The 20,000-nt window shown below is 56.9% G+C and overlaps 1 protein-coding gene and 1 long non-coding RNA gene across 2 annotated transcripts in view; both read left to right on the top strand.

Annotated features, from left to right (window-relative positions):
- The window catches only part of SPTAN1 (spectrin alpha, non-erythrocytic 1), a 189,149-nt gene that overhangs the window by 138,264 nt on the left and 30,885 nt on the right, over positions 1-20,000 (top strand). Inside the window, 4 exon segments of the mRNA XM_081846710.1 lie at positions 723-882; positions 2,409-2,485; positions 5,925-6,134; positions 15,719-16,015. Of these exon segments, the coding sequence (XP_081702836.1) occupies positions 723-882; positions 2,409-2,485; positions 5,925-6,134; positions 15,719-16,015 (744 nt within the window).
- On the top strand, positions 16,440-17,084 carry LOC309334257. Its single transcript, XR_014152967.1, has 3 exons — positions 16,440-16,514; positions 16,682-16,878; positions 17,028-17,084. It is a non-coding gene; the product is annotated as an uncharacterized lncRNA (long non-coding RNA).

Consider the following 20,000-nt stretch of genomic DNA (forward strand, 5'->3'; position numbering starts at 1 on the left):
AAGATATTACTCGAAAATATTAATTAATTAATTAATTGTATTTTTAACTTTTTCCCTCCTCCCCAAACAACCACCCCGAGGACAATTTATTAATTCACTGATTGATTAATTCGAAATATTAATCAAAAATATTAATTGATTGTATTAATTTTTATTTTTTCCCCCTCCTCCCAGAACAACCACCCCGAGGACAATTTATTATTACTTAATTAATTGTATTTTTAATTTTTTTCCCTCCTCCCCGACGACAATTAATTATTACTTAATTAATTGTATTAATTTTTAATTTTTCCCCCGAAAAACCACCCCGAGGACAATTAATTAATTAATCAATCAATTAATTAATTATATTAATTTTTGATTTCCCCCCCCCTCCTCCCCGAACAACCACCCCGAGGACAATTTATCATGAATCGATGAATGAATGAATATAATTAATTAATTAATTTAATTCATATATTTATATGAATTAATTAATATTTATATCAATTAATTAATATTAATTTATATTTATTTATATTAATTAATATTTATATTAATTTATTAATATTAATTAATATATATTTATATTAATTAATATTTATATTAATTTATTAATATTAATTAATATATATTTATATTAATTTATTAATATAATTAATTATATTAATATATTTAATTTAATTAATATAATTAATTAATTGATTAATATATATTTTTGATCCCCCCCCATTTCCTCCCAGAACAACCACCACGAGGAGAACATCACCGCCAAAATGGCCGGACTGCGCTCCAAAGTGGCCGACCTGGAGAGGGCAGCGTCTCAGCGCAAGGCCAAACTGGACGAAAACTCCGCCTTCCTCCAGTTCAACTGGAAAGCCGACGTGGTGGAGTCCTGGATCGGTAGGGGGCGGGCCCCCACCCCCGGGTTGCGGGCTCGAGGGGTGGGGTTAGGGGGCAGGGGTGGGGTTAGGGGTCAGGGTTAGGGGTCAGTGATGGGGTTGGGGTCAATGCTAGGGTTGGGTTAGGGGTCAGGGGTTGGGTTAGGAAGAGGGTTAGGATTAGGGGTCAATGCTAGGGTTGGGTTAGGGGTCAGTGCTAGGGTTGGGTTAGGGCTAGGAATAGGGTTAGGGGTCAGGGTTAGGGGTCAGTGATGGGGTTGGGGTCAATGCTAGGGTTGGGTTAGGGGTCAGGGGTTGGGTTAGGAAGAGGGTTAGGATTAGGGGTCAATGCTAGAGTTGGGTTAGGGGTCAGTGCTAGGGTTGGGTTAGGGCTAGGAATAGGGTTAGGGCTCAGGGTTAGGGGTCAGTGATGGGGTTGGGTTAGGGGTCGGAAGGATAGAGGGTAGAGGGCGGCGTCCCAGCGCAAGGCCAAACTGGACGAAAACTCCGCCTTCCTCCAGTTCAACTGGAAAGCCGACGTGGTGGAGTCCTGGATCGGTAGGGGGCGGATCCCCACCCCCGGGTTGCGGGGTCGAGGGGTGGGGTTAGGGGGCAGTGATGGGGTTGGGTTAGGGGGCAGTGATGGGGTTGAGTTAGGGGTAGGAATAGGGTCAGGGTTAGGGGTCAGTGCTAGGGAGTTAGGGGTCAGTGCTAGGGTTGGGTTAGGAATAGGGTTAGGGTTAGGGTTAGGGGTCAGTGCTAGGGTTGAGTTAGGGGTAGGAATAGGGTCAGAGTTAGGGGTCAATCCTAGGTGTGGGTCAGGGTTAGGGGTCAATGCTAGGGTTGGGTTAAGGTTAGGAATGGGGTTAGGGGTCAGTGCTAGGGTTGGGTTAGGAATAGGGTTAGGGGTCAGTGCTAGGGTTGGGTTAGGGGTCAATGCTAGCGTTGGGTAAGGAAGAGGGTTAGGGGTCAGTGCTAGGGTTGGGTTAGGGGTCAATGCTAAGGTTAGAGTTAGGGGTCAGTGCTAGGGTTATGGTTAGGGGTCACTACAAGGTAGGCTTATGAATAGGGTTAGGGGTCAATGCTAGGGTTGGGTTAGGGGTCAGTGATGTGGGTGAGTTAGGAGTAGGAATAGGGGCAGAGTTAGGGGTCAGTGCTAGGGATCAGGGTTAGGGGTCAGTGCTAGTGTTGGCTTAGGGGTCAATACTACGTGTGGGTCGGGTCAATGCTAGGTGTGGGTCCGGGTTAGGGGTCAAGCTTAGGGCTCAGTGCTAGGGTTAGGTTAGGGGTCACTGCTATGTGTGGGTCAGGGATTAGGGGTCAGGGTTAGGGGTCAGTGCTAGGCTTGGCTTAGGGGTCCGTGCTAGGGTTGGGTTAGGGGTCAGTGCTAGGTGTGGGTCAGGGTTAGGGGTCAAGGTTAGGGGTCAGTGCTGGGCTTGGCTTAGGGGTCAGTGCTAGGGTTGGTTTAGGCTTAAGAATAGGGTCTGCCCCACGGAAGCCCCGAACCTGAACTAACCCTGCCCCACTTCTCTGCCCCACATATTCTAGGGGAGAAAGAGAACAGCCTCAAGACTGACGATTACGGCCGGGATCTTTCCTCTGTCCAGACGCTGCTGACCAAACAGGTGACCCCTAACTCTGACCCCTAAGTGGGGGGCGGAGCTTCTTGCCCCACAGGATTCAAACCCCTGGTCCCGATCCGGGTGGGTGGGCGGAGCTTATTGCCCCATGGAATTCAGTTTGGGTGGGTGGGGCTTCTTGCCCCACGGGATTCAAACCCCTGACCCCTATCTGGGGGGCGGAGCTGCTTGCCCCACAGGACTCCAACTCCTGACCCCTCTATCCGGGTGGGCGGAGCTTACTGCCCCACTGAATTTGAACCCGCTCCCCTGACCCCAATCCGGGATTTGAACCCGCTCCCCTGACCCCAATCTGGGTGGGCGGAGCTTCTTGCCCCACAGCACTCCACCCCCTGACCCCTCAATCCAGGTGGGCGGAGCTTCTTGCCCCACATAATTTGATCTGGGTGGGCGGAGCTTCCTGCCCCACAGGACTCCAACTCCTGACCCCTCTATCCAGGTGGGTGGAGCTCCCTGCCCCACTGAATTCGAACCCGCTCCCTGACCCCAATCCAGGGCGGCAGAGATTCCTGCCCCACATAATCCAGACCCGCTCCCCTGATGGGCGGAGCTTCCTGCCCCACACCACTCCACCCCCTGACCCCTCAAGCCCAGTGTTTCCACCTTCCTGCCCCACAGAATTCAAACCCGCTCCTCTGACCCCAATCGAGGTGGGTGGAGCTTCTTGCCCCATTGGATTTGATCTGGGTGGGCGGAGCTTCTTGCCCCATGGGATTCTTGCCCCATGGGATTCCTTGATCTGGGTGGGTGGGCAGAGCTTCTTGCCCCACAGAATTCCATCCGGGTGGGCGGAGCTTCCTGCCCCACAGCACTCCACCCCCTGACCCCTCAATCCCGCTGTCCGGAGCCTCCTGCCCCACACAATCCGAACCCTTGCTCCACTTTTTCTGCCCCCCAACCCAGGAAACCCTGACCCTGATTCTCCTCCCTCAATCGTGTGGGCGGAGCTTCTTGCCCCACATAATCTGAACCCGCTGACCCCCTAAGTGGGGGGCGGAGCTTCCTGCCCCACAGAATTTGAACCAGGTGGGCGGAACTTCCTGCCCCACACAATCCGAACCCTTGCCCCACGCTTTGCCCCCAACCCAGAATCCGCCCCACAGAATTTGAACCTGTGCCCCACAGAATTCGCACCCCATAATCCGAACCCGCGCCCCACAGCATTCTCCCCACATCATCCCAACCTGCACCCCACAGAATTTGAACCCTTGCCCCACTTTTTCTGCCCCCAACCCTTCGACGCCAGCCTTTGGAACCCGCGCCCCACAGATTTCTCCCCACCGAATTCGAATCCGCACCCCACACAACCCTAACCCCTGCCCCACTTTTCCTGCCCCCCAACCAGGAAACCTTTGACGCCGGCCTCCAGGCCTTCCAACACCCACAGAATTCGAACCTCTAACCCTAATCTGGATGGGCGGAGCTTCCTGCCCCACAGAATTCGAACCTCTAACCCCATTCCCGGTGGGCGGAGCTTCTTGCCCCACAGAATTCAAACCAGGTGGACAGAACGTTCTGCCCCACACAATCCGAACCCTTGCCCCACACTTTACCCCCAACCCAGAATCCGCCCCACAGAATTCGAACCTGTGCCCCACAGAATTCGCACCCCATAATCCGAACCCGCGCCCCACAGAATGCGCCCCACAGATTTCCAACCCGCGCCCCACACAATTCGAACCCCCTCCCCTGACCCCTCCCGACCCAGGTGGGTGGAGCCTCCCGCCCCACACCACCCTAACCCCTGCCCCACTTTTTCTGCCCCCAACCCTTCGACGCCAGCCTTTGGAGCCCGCGCCCCACAGAATTCAAACCCGCGCCCCACAGATTTCTCCCCACCGAATTCGAATCTGCACCCCACACAACCCTAACCCCTGCCCCACTTTTCCTGCCCCCCAACCAGGAAACCTTTGACGCCGGCCTCCAGGCCTTCCAACACCCACAGAATTCGAACCTCTAACCCTAATCTGGATGGGCGGAGCTTCCTGCCCCACAGAATTCAAACCAGGTGGGCAGAACGTTCTGCCCCACACAATCCGAACCCTTGCCCCACACTTTACCCCCAACCCAGAATCCGCCCCACAGAATTTGAACCTGTGCCCCACAGAATTCGCACCCCATAATCCGAACCCGCGCCCCACAGAATTCAAACCCGCGCCCCACAGATTTCTCCCCCCGGAATTCGAATCCGCACCCCACACAACCCTAACCCCTGCCCCACTTTTCCTGCCCCCCAACCAGGAAACCTTTGACGCCGGCCTCCAGGCCTTCCAACACCCACAGAATTCGAACCTCTAACCCTAATCTGGATGGGCGGAGCTTCCTGCCCCACAGAATTCAAACCAGGTGGGCAGAACGTTCTGCCCCACACAATCCGAACCCTTGCCCCACACTTTACCCCCAACCCAGAATCCGCCCCACAGAATTTGAACCTGTGCCCCACAGAATTCGCACCCCATAATCCGAACCCGCGCCCCACAGAATTCAAACCCGCGCCCCACAGATTTCTCCCCCCGGAATTCGAATCCGCACCCCACACAACCCTAACCCCTGCCCCACTTTTCCTGCCCCCCAACCAGGAAACCTTTGACGCCGGCCTCCAGGCCTTCCAACACCCACAGAATTCAAACCTCTAACCCTAATCTGGATGGGCGGAGCTTCCTGCCCCACAGAATTCAAACCAGGTGGGCAGAACGTTCTGCCCCACACAATCCGAACCCTTGCCCCACACTTTACCCCCAACCCAGAATCCGCCCCACAGAATTCGAACCTGTGCCCCACAGAATTCGCACCCCATAATCCGAACCCGCGCCCCACAGAATTCGCCCCACAGATTTCCAACCCGCGCCCCACACAATTCGAACCCCCTCCCCTGACCCCTCCCGACCCAGGTGGGTGGAGCCTCCCGCCCCACACCACCCTAACCCCTGCCCCACTTTTTCTGCCCCCAACCCTTCGACGCCAGCCTTTGGAGCCCGCGCCCCACAGAATTCAAACCCGCGCCCCACAGATTTCTCCCCACCGAATTCGAATCTGCACCCCACACAACCCTAACCCCTGCCCCACTTTTCCTGCCCCCCAACCAGGAAACCTTTGACGCCGGCCTCCAGGCCTTCCAACACCCACAGAATTCGAACCTCTAACCCTAATCTGGATGGGCGGAGCTTCCTGCCCCACAGAATTCAAACCAGGTGGGCAGAACGTTCTGCCCCACACAATCCGAACCCTTGCCCCACACTTTACCCCCAACCCAGAATCCGCCCCACAGAATTTGAACCTGTGCCCCACAGAATTCGCACCCCATAATCCGAACCCGCGCCCCACAGAATTCAAACCCGCGCCCCACAGATTTCTCCCCCCGGAATTCGAATCCGCACCCCACACAACCCTAACCCCTGCCCCACTTTTCCTGCCCCCCAACCAGGAAACCTTTGACGCCGGCCTCCAGGCCTTCCAGCAGGAAGGGATCTCCAACATCGCCGCCCTGAAAGAGCAGCTATTGGCCGCCCGCCACGTCCAATCGAAAGCCATCGAGGCCAGACACGCCTCCCTGACGAAGCGCTGGAACCAATTGCTGGCCGGATCGGCCGCCCGGAAGAAGAAGCTTCTGGAAGCCCAGGAACACTTCCGGAAGGTGGGCGGGGCTTCCGTGGGGCAGGGGGAAAGAGGGACCCATAGGAAATGGAAAGGGGGCGGGGCTTCTGTGGGGAGAAAAAGGGGGCAACTCGGGACCCAGAGAAGAAGCTTCTGGAAGCCCAGGAGCATTTCTGGAAAGGGGGCGGGGCTTCCGTGGGGCAGTGGGGAAAGAGGGAAAGGGGGCAGGTTGGGACCCAGAGGAAAGGGGTTGGGTGGGAAAAAGGGGGTCTGGGTTCGGGGCAGAGGAGCCTTAACCCCGACTAAATCCTAGCATTGACCCCTAACCTTGGCCCATACGTAGCGGGGCTTCAGTGGGGAGAAAAAAGGGGGCAGGTCGAGACCCCTAGGAGATAGAAGGAGAAGCTTCTGGAAGGTGGGCGGGACTTCGGTGGGGGGCAGAGAAGGGGGGCAAGTCGGGACCCATAGGAAAAGGGTTTGGGGGGAAAGGGGTCCGGGGCTTCAGTGGGGAGGAACAGGGGGCAGGTGGTGGGCGGGGCTTCTGTGGGGAGAAAAGGGGGCAGGTGGTGCGTGGGGCTTCAGTGGGGAGGAAAAGGGGCAGATTGTGGGCGGGGCTTCTGTGGGGTGAAAAGGGGGCAGGTTGTGGGCGGGGCTTCTGTGGGGTGAAAAGGGGGCAGGTTGTGGGTGGGGCTTCAGTGGGGAGGAAAAGGGGGCAGGTTGTGGGCGGGGCTTCTGTGGGTTGAAAAGGGGGCAGGTTGTGGGCGGGGCTTCAGTGGGGAGGAAAAGGGGGCAGGATGTGGGCAGGGCTTCAGTGGGGAGGAAAAGGGGGCAGGTTTGGGATCCATAGGAAATAGAAGGAGAAGCTTCCGGAAGGTGGGCAGGGCTTCAGTGGGGAGGAAAAGGGGGCAGGTTGGGGGCAGAGAAAGGGGCAGGGCTTCAGTGGGGAGGAAAAGGGGGCAGGTTGTGACCCATAGGAAATGGAAGCTTCTGGAAGGTGGGCGGGGCTTCAGTGGGGAGAAAAAAGGGGAGGGCTTCAGTGGGGAGAAAAAGGGGGCAGGTTGTGGGCAGAGAAAGGGGGCAGGGCTTCAGTGGGGAGAAAAAAAGGGGCAGGTCAGGACCCATAGGAAATAGAAAGGGGGTGGGGCTTCCGTGGGGAGAAAAAAGGGACACGCCTCCCTGACGAAGCGCTGGAACCAATTGCTGGCCGGATCGGCCGCCCGGAAGAAGAAGCTTCTGGAAGCCCAGGAGCACTTCCGGAAGGTGGGCGGGGCTTCCGTGGGGCAGGCTGGGACCCATAGGAAAGAGGAGAAGCTTCTGGAAGGTGGGCGGGGCTTCCGTGGGGAGAAAAAGGGGGCAGGTCGAGACCCCTAGGAGATAGAAGGAGATGCTTCTGGAAGGTGGGCGGGACTTCGGTGGGGGGCAGAGAAGGGGGGCAAGTCGGGACCCATAGGAAAAGGGTTTGGGGGGAAAGGGGTCCGGGGCTTCAGTGGGGAGGAACAGGGGGCAGGTGGTGGGCGGGGCTTCTGTGGGGAGAAAAGGGGGCAGGTGGTGCGTGGGGCTTCAGTGGGGAGGAAAAGGGGCAGATTGTGGGCGGGGCTTCTGTGGGGTGAAAAGGGGGCAGGTTGTGGGCGGGGCTTCTGTGGGGTGAAAAGGGGGCAGGTTGTGGGTGGGGCTTCAGTGGGGAGGAAAAGGGGGCAGGTTGTGGGCGGGGCTTCTGTGGGTTGAAAAGGGGGCAGGTTGTGGGCGGGGCTTCAGTGGGGAGGAAAAGGGGGCAGGATGTGGGCAGGGCTTCAGTGGGGAGGAAAAGGGGGCAGGTTTGGGATCCATAGGAAATAGAAGGAGAAGCTTCCGGAAGGTGGGCAGGGCTTCAGTGGGGAGGAAAAGGGGGCAGGTTGGGGGCAGAGAAAGGGGCAGGGCTTCAGTGGGGAGGAAAAGGGGGCAGGTTGTGACCCATAGGAAATGGAAGCTTCTGGAAGGTGGGCGGGGCTTCAGTGGGGAGAAAAAAGGGGAGGGCTTCAGTGGGGAGAAAAAGGGGGCAGGTTGTGGGCAGAGAAAGGGGGCAGGGCTTCAGTGGGGAGAAAAAAAGGGGCAGGTCAGGACCCATAGGAAATAGAAAGGGGGTGGGGCTTCCGTGGGGAGAAAAAAGGGACACGCCTCCCTGACGAAGCGCTGGAACCAATTGCTGGCCGGATCGGCCGCCCGGAAGAAGAAGCTTCTGGAAGCCCAGGAGCACTTCCGGAAGGTGGGCGGGGCTTCCGTGGGGCAGGCTGGGACCCATAGGAAAGAGGAGAAGCTTCTGGAAGGTGGGCGGGGCTTCCGTGGGGAGAAAAAGGGGGCAGGTCGAGACCCCTAGGAGATAGAAGGAGATGCTTCTGGAAGGTGGGCGGGACTTCGGTGGGGGGCAGAGAAGGGGGGCAAGTCGGGACCCATAGGAAAAGGGTTTGGGGGGAAAGGGGTCCGGGGCTTCAGTGGGGAGGAACAGGGGGCAGGTGGTGGGCGGGGCTTCTGTGGGGCAGGCTGGGACCCATAGGAAAGAGGAGAAGCTTCTGGAAGGTGGGCGGGGCTTCCGTGGGGAGAAAAAGGGGGCAAAAGAAGAAGCTTCCAGAAGCCCAGGAAGACTTCCAGAAGGTGGGCGGAGATTCAGTGGGGAGAAAAAGGGGGCAGAGTAAGGGGCGGGGCTTCAGTGGGGAGAAAAAGGGGGCAGAAGAAGCAGCTTCAGGAAGGCTTCAGTGGGGAGGAAAAGGGGGCAGGTTGTGACCCACCGGAAATAGAAGCTTCCGGAATGTGGGCGGGGCTTCAGTGGGGAGAAAAAGGGGGCAGGGCTTCCGTGGGGGAAAAAAGGGGACACGCCTCCCTGACGAAGCGCTGGAACCAATTGCTGGCCGGATCGGCCGCCCGGAAGAAGAAGCTTCTGGAAGCCCAGGAACACTTCCGGAAGGTGGGCGGGGCTTCCGTGGGGCAGGGGGAAAGAGGGACCCATAGGAAATGGAAAGGGGGCGGGGCTTCTGTGGGGAGACAAAGGGGGCAACTCGGGACCCAGAGAAGAAGCTTCTGGAAGCCCAGGAGCATTTCCGGAAAGTGGGCGGGGCTTCCGTGGGGCAGTGGGGAAAGAGGTGGGGGGCAGAGAAGGGGGGCAAGTCGGGACCCATAGGAAAAGGGTTTGGGGGGAAAGGGGTCCGGGGCTTCAGTGGGGAGGAACAGGGGGCAGGTGGTGGGCGGGGCTTCTGTGGGGAGAAAAGGGGGCAGGTGGTGGGTGGGGCTTCAGTGGGGAGGAAAAGGGGCAGATTGTGGGCGGGGCTTCTGTGGGGTGAAAAGGGGGCAGGTTGTGGGCGGGGCTTCAGTGGGGAGGAAAAGGGGGCAGGATGTGGGCAGGGCTTCAGTGGGGAGGAAAAGGGGCCGATTGTGGGCGGGGCTTCTGTGGGGTGAAAAGGGCAGGTTGTGGGCGGGGCTTCAGTGGGGAGGAAAAGGGGGCAGGATGTGGGCAGGGCTTCAGTGGGGAGGAAAAGGGGGCAGGTTTGGGATCCATAGGAAATAGAAGGAGAAGCTTCCAGAAGGTGGGCAGGGCTTCAGTGGGGAGGAAAAGGGGGAGGGCTTCAGTGGGGAGAAAAAGGGGGCAGGTTGTGGGCAGAGAAAGGGGGCAGGGCTTCAGTGGGGAGAAAAAAAGGGGCAGGTCAGGACCCATAGGAAATAGAAAGGGGGTGGGGCTTCCGTGGGGAGAAAAAAGGGACACGCCTCCCTGACGAAGCGCTGGAACCAATTGCTGGCCGGATCGGCCGCCCGGAAGAAGAAGCTTCTGGAAGCCCAGGAACACTTCCGGAAGGTGGGCGGGGCTTCCGTGGGGCAGGCTGGGACCCATAGGAAAGAGGAGAAGCTTCTGGAAGGTGGGCGGGGCTTCCGTGGGGAGAAAAAGGGGGCAGGTCGAGACCCCTAGGAGATAGAAGGAGAAGCTTCTGGAAGGTGGGCGGGACTTTGGTGGGGGGCAGAGAAGGGGGGCAAGTCGGGACCCATAGGAAAAGGGTTTGGGGGGAAAGGGGTCCGGGGCTTCAGTGGAGGAACAGGGGGCAGGTGGTGGGCGGGGCTTCTGTGGGGAGAAAAGGGGGCAGGTGGTGGGCGGGGCTTCAGTGGGGAGGAAAAGGGGCAGATTGTGGGCGGGGCTTCTGTGGGGTGAAAAGGGGGCAGGTTGTGGGCGGGGCTTCAGTGGGGAGGGAAAGGGGGCAGGATGTGGGCAGGGCTTCAGTGGGGAGGAAAAGGGGGCAGGTTGGGGGCAGAGAAAGGGGCAGGGCTTCAGTGGGGAGGAAAAGGGGGCAGGTTGTGACCCATAGGAAATGGAAGCTTCTGGAAGGTGGGCGGGGCTTCAGTGGGGAGAAAAAAGGGGAGGGCTTCAGTGGGAAGAAAAAGGGGGCAGGTTGGGGGCAGAGAAAGGGGGCAGGGCTTCAGTGGGGAGAAAAAAGGGGGCAGGTCAGGACCCATAGGAAATAGAAAGGGGGTGGGGCTTCCGTGGGGAGAAAAAAGGGACACGCCTCCCTGACGAAGCGCTGGAACCAATTGCTGGCCGGATCGGCCGCCCGGAAGAAGAAGCTTCTGGAAGCCCAGGAGCACTTCCGGAAGGTGGGCGGGGCTTCCGTGGGGCAGGCTGGGACCCATAGGAAAGAGGAGAAGCTTCTGGAAGGTGGGCGGGGCTTCCGTGGGGAGAAAAAGGGGGCAAAAGAAGAAGCTTCCAGAAGCCCAGGAAGACTTCCGGAAGGTGGGCGGGGATTCAGTGGGGAGAAAAAGGGGGCAGAGTAAGGGGCGGGGCTTCGGTGGGGAGAACAAGGGGGCAGAAGAAGCAGCTTCAGGAAGGCTTCAGTGGGGAGAAAAAGGGGGCAGGGCTTCCGTGGGGAGAAAAAGGGGACACGCCTCCCTGACGAAGCGCTGGAACCAATTGCTGGCCGGATCGGCCGCCCGGAAGAAGAAGCTTCTGGAAGCCCAGGAGCACTTCCGGAAGGTGGGCGGGGCTTCCGTGGGGCAGGCTGGGACCCATAGGAAAGAGGAGAAGCTTCTGGAAGGTGGGCGGGGCTTCCGTGGGGAGAAAAAGGGGGCAGGTCGAGACCCCTAGGAGATAGAAGGAGAAGCTTCTGGAAGGTGGGCGGGACTATGGTGGGGGGCAGAGAAGGGGGGCAAGTCGGGACCCATAGGAAAAGGGTTTGGGGGGAAAGGGGTCCGGGGCTTCAGTGGGGAGGAACAGGGGGCAGGTGGTGGGCGGGGCTTCTGTGGGGAGAAAAGGGGGCAGGTGGTGGGCGGGGCTTCAGTGGGGAGGAAAAGGGGCAGATTGTGGGCGGGGCTTCTGTGGGGTGAAAAGGGGGCAGGTTGTGGGCGGGGCTTCAGTGGGGAGGGAAAGGGGGCAGGATGTGGGCAGGGCTTCAGTGGGGAGGAAAAGGGGGCAGGTTGGGGGCAGAGAAAGGGGCAGGGCTTCAGTGGGGAGGAAAAGGGGGCAGGTTGTGACCCATAGGAAATGGAAGCTTCTGGAAGGTGGGCGGGGCTTCAGTGGGGAGAAAAAAGGGGAGGGCTTCAGTGGGAAGAAAAAGGGGGCAGGTTGGGGGCAGAGAAAGGGGGCAGGGCTTCAGTGGGGAGAAAAAAGGGGGCAGGTCAGGACCCATAGGAAATAGAAAGGGGGTGGGGCTTCCGTGGGGAGAAAAAAGGGACACGCCTCCCTGACGAAGCGCTGGAACCAATTGCTGGCCGGATCGGCCGCCCGGAAGAAGAAGCTTCTGGAAGCCCAGGAACACTTCCATAAGGTGGGCGGGGTTTCCGTGGGGCAGGCTGGGACCCATAGGAAAGAGGAGAAGCTTCTGGAAGGTGGGCGGGGCTTCCGTGGGGAGAAAAAGGGGGCAAAAGAAGAAGCTTCCAGAAGCCCAGGAAGACTTCCGGAAGGTGGGCGGGGATTCAGTGGGGAGAAAAAGGGGGCAGAGTAAGGGGCGGGGCTTCAGTGGGGAGAAAAAGGGGGCAGAAGAAGCAGCTTCAGGAAGGCTTCAGTGGGGAGGAAAAGGGGGCAGGTTGTGACCCATAGGAAATAGAAGCTTCCGGGATGTGGGCGGGGCTTCAGTGGGGAGAAAAAGGGGGCAGGGCTTCAGTGGGGAGAAAAAGGGGACACGCCTCCCTGACGAAGCGCTGGAACCAATTGCTGGCCGGATTGGCCGCCCGGAAGAAGAAGCTTCTGGAAGCCCAGGAGCACTTCCGGAAGGTGGGCGGGGCTTCCGTGGGGCAGGGGGAAAGAGGGACCCATAGGAAATGGAAAGGGGGCGGGGCTTCTGTGGGGAGACAAAGGGGGCAACTCGGGACCCAGAGAAGAAGCTTCTGGAAGCCCAGGAGCATTTCCGGAAAGTGGGCGGGGCTTCCGTGGGGCAGAGGGAAAGGGGGCAGGTCGGGACCCATAGGAAATGGGAAGGGGACGGGGCTTCTGGGGGGAAAGGGGCGGGGCTTCAGTGGGGAGGAAAAGGGGCAGGGTGGGACCCATAGGAAATGGAAAGGGGGCGGGGCTTATGTGGGGAGGAAAAAGGGGCGGGGCTTGAGTGGGGAGGGAAAGGGGGCAGTTCGGGACCCATAGGAAATGGAAAGGGGGCGGGGATTCAGTGGGGAGAAAAAGGGGCAGAAGAAGAAGCTTCCGGAAGCCCAGGAAGACTTCCGGGAGGTGGGCGGGGCTTCCGTGGGGTAGGGAAGGAGGGAAAGGGGGCAGGACCCATAGAAAAAAGGGGGTAGGACCCATAGGAAATAGAACAAGCGCCTGGAAGACCAGGAACACTTCCGGAAGGTGGGTGGGGCTTCCGTGGGGCAGGGGGAAAGAGGGAAAGGGGACAGGTTGGGACCCATAGGAAATGGAAAGGGGGCGGGGCTTCAGTGGGGAGAAAAAAGGAATGTTGGGACCCATAGGAAATAGAAAGGGGGTGGGGCTTATGTGGGCAGAAAAAGGGGCGGGGCTTCAGTGGGGGGGAAAGGGGGCAGCTGTGGGATCCATAGGAAATAGTAGAAGCTTCTGGAAGGTGGGCGGGGAGAGAAAGGGAGCAGGGCAGAGATAGGGGGCGGAGCTTCAGTGGGGAGAAAAAGGGGGCAAGGTGGGACCCATAGGAAATAGAATAAGCTTCTGGAAGGTGGGTGGGGCTTCCGTGGGGAGATGGGACCCATAGGAAATAGAATAAGCTTCCGGAAGGTGGGTGGGGCTTCCGTGGGGAGATGGGACCCATAGAAAAGTGGAGCAGAGAAAGGGCGGGGCTTCAGTGGGGAGGAAAAGGGGGCAGGTCGGGACCCATACGAAATAGAAGAAGCTTCCGGAAGCACAGTAAGACTTCCAGAAGGTGGGAGGGGCAGAGAAAGGGGGCAGAGAAAGGGGCGGGGCTTCAGTGGGGAGAAAAAGGGGGCAGGTCGGGACCCATAGAAGAAGCTTCTGGAAGCCCAGGAACAGGGGTGGGGCTTCAGTGGGGCAGAGAAAGGGATGCAGAGAAAGGGATGGGGCTTCAGTGGGGAGAAAAGGGGGCAGAGAAAGGGGTGGGGCTTCAGTGGGGAGAGAAAGGGGGCAGGTCGGGACCCATAGGTAGCGCTGGAACCAATTGCTGGCCGGCTCCACCGCCCGGAAGAAGAAGGGGGCAAGTCGGGACCCATAGGAAAGGAGTTGGGGGAAAGGGGTCTGGGGCTTCAGTGGGGAGAAAAAGGGGGCAGGTTTGGGACCCATAGGATATAGAAGCAGCTACTGGAAGCTTCTGGAAGGTGGGCGGGGCTTCAGTGGGGAGAAAGGGGGCAGAGAAGGGGCGGGGCTTCAGTGGGGAGGGAAAGGGGGCAGCTGTGGGACCCATAGGAAATAGTAGAAGCTTCTGGAAGGGGCAGGGCAGAGAAGGGGTGGAGCTTCAGTGGGGTGGAGCTTCAGTGGGGAGGAAAAGGGGGCAAGGTGGGACCCATAGGAAAGACAAGAAGCTTCCGGAAGGTGGGGGGGCTTCGGTGGGGGGCAGAGAAAGGGGCTGGGGCTTCAGTGAGGAGGGAAAGGGGGCAGCTGTGGGACCCATAGGAAATAGTAGAAGCTTTTGGAAGGTGGGTGGGGAGAGAACGGGGGGCAGAGAGTGGGGCAGGGCTTCAGTGGGGAGAAAAAGGGGGCAGAAGAAGAAAGGGGCAGAGAAAGAGGTGGAGCTTCAGTGGGGGTGGAGCTTCAGTGGGGAGAAAAAGGGGGCAAGGTGGGACCCATAGGAAATAGAAGCTTCCGGAAGGTGGGTGGGGCTCCCATGGGGGGCAGGGAAAGGGGGTGGAGCTTCAGTGGAGAGGAAAGGGGTGGGGCTTCAGTGGGGAGAAAAATGGGGCAGAAGAAAGGGGCGGAGCTTCGGTGGGGAGAAAAAGGGGGCAAGGTGGGACCCATAAGAAATAGAAGAAGCTTCTGGAAGGTGGGTGGGGCTTCTGTGGGGGGCAGAGAAAGGTGGTGGGACTTCAGTGGGGAGAAAAAGGGGGCAAGGTGGGACCCATAGGATATAGTAGAAGCTTCTGGAAGGTGGGCGGGGAAAGAGAGGCAGAGAAAGGGGGCGGAGCTTCAGTGGGGAGAAAAAGGGTGGAAGAAGAAAGGGGGCAGAGAAAGGGGCGGAGCTTCAGTGGGGAGGAAAAGGGGGCAAGGTGGGACCCATAGGAAATAGTACAAGCTTCCGGAAGGTGGGTGGGGCTTCGGTGGGGGGCAGAGAAAGGGGGTGGGGCTTCAGTGGGGAGGAAAGGGTGGGGCTTCAGTGGGGAGAGAAGGGGGCAAAGGGGCGGGGCTTCAGTGGGGAGAGAAGGGGGCAGAGAAGGGGGCAGGGCTTCAGTGGGGAGGGAAAGGGGGCAAGGTAGGACCCATAGGAAATAGTACAAGCTTCCGGAAGGTGGGTGGGGCTTCGGTGGGGGGCAGAGAAAGGGGGTGGGGCTTCAGTGGGGAGGAAAGGGTGGGGCTTCAGTGGGGAGAAAAGGGGGCAAAGGGGCGGGGCTTCAGTGGGGAGAGAAGGGGGCAGAGAAGGGGGCAGGGCTTCAGTGGGGAGGGAAAGGGGGCAAGGTGGGACCCATAGGAAATAGTACAAGCTTCCGGAAGGTGGGTGGGGCTTCGGTGGGGGGCAGAGAAAGGGGGCAGGGCTTCAGTGGGGAGGGAAAGGGGGCAAGGTGGGACCCATAGGAAATAGTACAAGCTTCCGGAAGGTGGGTGGGGCTTCGGTGGGGGGCAGAGAAAGGGGGTGGGGCTTCAGTGGGGAGGAAAGGGTGGGGCTTCAGTGGGGAGAGAAGGGGGCAAAGGGGCGGGGCTTCAGTGGGGAGAGAAGGGGCAGAGAAGGGGGCGGGGCTTCAGTGGGGAGGAAAAGGGGGCAAGGTGGGACCCATAGGAAATAGTACAAGCTTCCGGAAGGTGGGTGGGGCTTCGGTGGGGGGCAGAGAAAGGGGCTGGGGCTTCAGTGGGGAGGAAAGGGTGGGGCTTCAGTGGGGAGAGAAGGGGGCGGGGCTTCAGTGGGGAGAAAAAGGGGGCAGGTTGGAACCCTCCTCTCCCCTAGATGGAGATCATCGTTATTCTCATTATTATTATTATTATTATTATTATTAATAATAATAATAATAATAATAATAATAATAATAATAATAATTTTTCTTTCTTGTCATCAACAGGTGGAAGATCTCTTCCTCACCTTTGCCAAAAAGGCCTCCGCCTTCAACAGCTGGTTCGAGAACGCCGAGGAGGATCTAACGGATCCCGTGCGCTGCAATTCGCTGGAGGAGATCCGGGCGCTGAGGGAGGCGCACGACGCGTTCCGCGCCTCCCTAAGCTCCGCCCAGGCCGACTTCAACCAATTGGCCGAGCTGGAGAGGCAGATCCGGAGCTTCCGGGTCGCCTCGAACCCGTACACTTGGTTCACCATGGAGGCGCTGGAGGAGACCTGGCGGAACCTGCAGAAGATCATCAAGGTAGTGGATCCCACGTTTGGGGCTGTTCTGGAAAGTTCTGGCAGGTTCTAGGTTCCTTTCCAGGTGGCCTCGAACCCGTACAGTAGAAGTAGAAAGTTTTGGGAAGGTTCGGGAAGGTTCTAGGTTCCCTTCTGGGTGGCTGGCAGAACCTCCAGAAGATCGTCAAGGTAGTGGATCCTCAGATCCCCTTCCCTGTCGGATGTTCTAGGCTGTTCTGGAAAGTTTTAGAAGGTTCTAGACTCCCGTGAACCCCCAAGTTCTGGGAAGTTCTGGCTCTGGCGGAACCTCCAGAAGATCATCAAGGTAGTGGATCTCCCTGGGGATCCCCCAATCCCATTCCCTGTCAGAAGTTCTAGGCTGTTCTAGAAGGTTCCAGGAGGTTATGGACGGTTCTAGGTTCCTTTCTGGGTCGCCTCGAACCCCTACACTTGGTTCACCATGGAGGTCTGGAGGAGACCTGGCGGAACCTGCAGAAGATCATCAAGGTAGTGGATCCCACGTTCGGGGCTGTTCTAGAAAGTTCTGGCAGGTTCTAGGTTCCTTTCCAGGTGGCCTCGAACCCGTACAGTAGAAGTAGAAAGTTTTGGGAAGGTTCGGGAAGGTTCTAGGTTCCCTTCTGGGTGGCTGGCAGAACTCCAGAAGATCGCCAAGGTAGTGGATCCTCAGATCCCCTTCCCTGTCGGATGTTCTAGGCTGTTCTGGAAAGTTTTAGAAGGTTCTAGACTCCCGTGAACCCCCAAGTTCTGGGAAGTTCTGGATCTGGCGGAACCTCCAGAAGATCATCAAGGTAGTGGATCTCCCTGGGGATCCCCCAATCCCATTCCCTGTCAGAAGTTCTAGGCTGTTCTAGAAGGTTCCAGGAGGTTATGGACGGTTCTAGGTTCCTCTCTGGGTCGCCTCGAACCCCTACACTTGGTTCACCATGGAGGTCTGGAGGAGACCTGGCGGAACCTGCAGAAGATCATCAAGGTAGTGGATCCCACGTTCGGGGCTGTTGTAGAAATTTTGGAAGGTTCTGGAAGGTTCTAGGTTCCTTTCCGGGTGGCCTTGAACCCGTATACCAGGAGACTATACTGGTGGAACCTCCAGGAGATTCTCAAGGTAGTGGATCCCAAACTGGGCTGTTCTGGAAGGTTCTAGGTTCCTTTCCAGGCGGCCTTGAACCCGTATACCAGGAGACTATACTGGTGGAACCTGCAGAGGATCATCAAGGTAGCGGATCCCCCATTTGGGGCTGTTCTAGAAAGTTTTGGAAGGTTCTAGAAGGTTCTAGGTTACCTTCGGGGTGGCTGGCAGAGTCTCCAGAAGATCATCAAGGTGGTGGATCCCCAGATCCCACATTCTGGGCTGTTATAGAAAGGTTCAGGAAGGTTCTAGGTTCCCTTCTTTCTGGCTGGCAGAGCTTCCAGAAGATCATCAAGGTAGTGGATCCCCAGATCCCACATTCTGGGCTGTTCTAGAAAGGTTCTGGAAGGTTCTAGGTTCCCTTCTGGGTGGCTGGCAGAGTCTCCAGAAGATCATCAAGGTGGTGGATCCCCAGAACCCACATTCTGGGCTGTTCTGGAAGGTTCTAGGTTCCCTTCTGGCTGGCTGGCTGGCAGAGCCTCCAGAAGATCATCAAGGTAGTGGATCCCTAGATCACTTCCCTGTCAGAGGTTCTAGGCTGTTCTGGGAAGTTTCAGAAGGTTCTAGACTCCTGGGAATTCCCCAAGTTATGGGAAGATCTAGAACTGTTGGAACCTTCAGAAAATCAAGGTAGTGGATCTCCCTGGAAATTGAAAAGTTAGAGACTGTTCTGGAAAGTTTTGGTAGGTTCTAGGTTCACTTTTGGGTGGCCTCGAACCCCTGGCGGAACCTCCAAGAGATCATCAAGGTAGTGGATTTCCCTGGGGATCCCCAGATCCCATTTTAGAAAGTTTTTGAAGGTTCTGGAAGGTTCTAGGTTCCTTTCTGGGTCGCCTCGAACCTGTACACTTGGTTCACCATGGAGGCGCTGCAGAAGACCTGCGGAACCTGCAGAAGATCATCAAGGTAGTGGATCCCCCATTCGGGGCTGCTCTAGAAAGTTCTGTGGGGTTCTAGGTTCCTTTTAGAAGATCATCAAGGTGGTGGATCCCACATTTGGGGCTGTTCTAGAAAGTTCTGTGAGGTTCTAGGTTCCTTTTAGATCATCAAGGTGGTGGATCCCACATTCGGGGCTGTTCTAGAAAGTTCTGTGAGGTTCTAGGTTCCTTTTAGAAGATCATCAAGGTGGTGGATCCCAAATTCGGGGCTGTTCTAGAAAGTTATGGGAGGTTCTAGGTTCCTTTCCGGGTGGCTTCGAACCTGTGAAGCTCTGGAGGAGACCTGGCAAAACCTCTAGAAGATCATCAAGGTAGTGGATCTCCCTGGGGATTCCCAGATCCCCTTCCCTGTTGGAAGTTAGAGGCTGTTCTAGATAGTTCTGGAACATTTCAGAAGATTCCGGGTGGTTCTAGACCGTTTTGGAAGGTTCTAGAAGGTTCTGGACTTCACATGATTCCCCCAGTCCCCTTCCCTTTCGAAGGTTCTAGGCCATTCTGGAAAGTTCTGGAAGGTTCTAGGCTCCGTGAAGTTGCACATCTGAGTTCAAGGCAGGGTTCGACTGTTCTGGAAAGTTCCAGGAGGTTCTAGAAGGTCCTGGACTTCCCAGAATCCGCTACCCTGTTGGAAGTTAGAGGCAGTTCTAGACAGTTCCAGAAGGTGCTGGAAGGTTCTAGACTCCCTGGGAACATTCCGGAACATTCCCGCAATGGACACCCCAAGTCCCCTTCAGTCAAAAGTTATAGGCTGTTCTGTAAAGTTCTGGAAGGTTCTAGGTTCCCCAGGAATCCCCGAATCCCTTTTGAAAGCTCTAGGCTGTTCTGGAAAGTTATGGAAAGTTGCAGAAGGTTCTGGAAAGTTCCCCAGGAATCCCCGAATCCCTGTTGAAAGCTCTAGGCTATTCTGGAAAGTTATGGAAAGTTCCGGAAGGTTCTGGAAGGTTCTAGGTTCCCCAGGAATCCCCGAATCCCTGTTGAAAGCTCTAGGCTGTTCTGGAAAGTTATGGAAAGTTGCAGAAGATTCTGGAAGGTTCTAGGTCCCCCAGGAATCCCCGAATCCCTGTTGAAAGCTCTAGGCTGTTCTGGAAAGTTATGGAAAGTTGCAGAAGGTTCTGGAAGGTTCCCCAGGAATCCCTGTTGAAAGCTCTAGGCTGTTCTGGAAAGTTATGGAAAGTTACAGAAGGTTCTAGGTTCCCCAGGAATCCCCGAATCCCTGTTGAAATCTCTAGGCTGTTCTAGAAAGTTATGGAAAGTTCCGGAAGGTTCTGGAAGGTTCTAGGTTCCCCAGGAATCCCCGAATCCCTGTTGAAAGCTCTAGGCTGTTCTGGAAAGTTATGGAAAGTTGCAGAAGATTCTGGAAGGTTCTAGGTCCCCCAGGAATCCCCGAATCCCTGTTGAAAGCTCTAGGCTGTTCTGGAAAGTTATGGAAAGTTGCAGAAGGTTCTGGAAGGTTCCCCAGGAATCCCTGTTGAAAGCTCTAGGCTGTTCTGGAAAGTTATGGAAAGTTACAGAAGGTTCTAGGTTCCCCAGGAATCCCCGAATCCCTGTTGAAATCTCTAGGCTGTTCTAGAAAGTTATGGAAAGTTGCAGAAGGTTCTGGAAGGTTCTAGGTCCCCCAGGAATCCCCGAATCCCTGTTGAAAGCTCTGGGCTGTTCTAGAAAGTTATGGAAAGTTACAGAAGGTTCTGGAAGGTTCCCCAGGAATCCCTGAATCCCTGTTGAAAGCCCTAGGCTGTTCTAGAAAGTTCTGGAAGGTTCTGGAAGGTTCTAGGTTCCCCAGGAATCCCCGAATCCCTGTTGAAAGCCCTAGGCTGTTTGGAAAGTTATGGAAAGTTGCAGAAGGTTCTGGAAGGTTCCCCAGGAATCCCTGTTGAAAGCTCTAGGCTGTTCTGGAAAGTTCTAGAAAGTTCCGGAAGGTTCTGGAA

The sequence above is a fragment of the Podarcis erhardii genome, assembly GCF_964252035.2.
Source record: "Podarcis erhardii genome assembly, chromosome: Z".
NCBI lineage: Eukaryota > Metazoa > Chordata > Lepidosauria > Squamata > Lacertidae > Podarcis > Podarcis erhardii.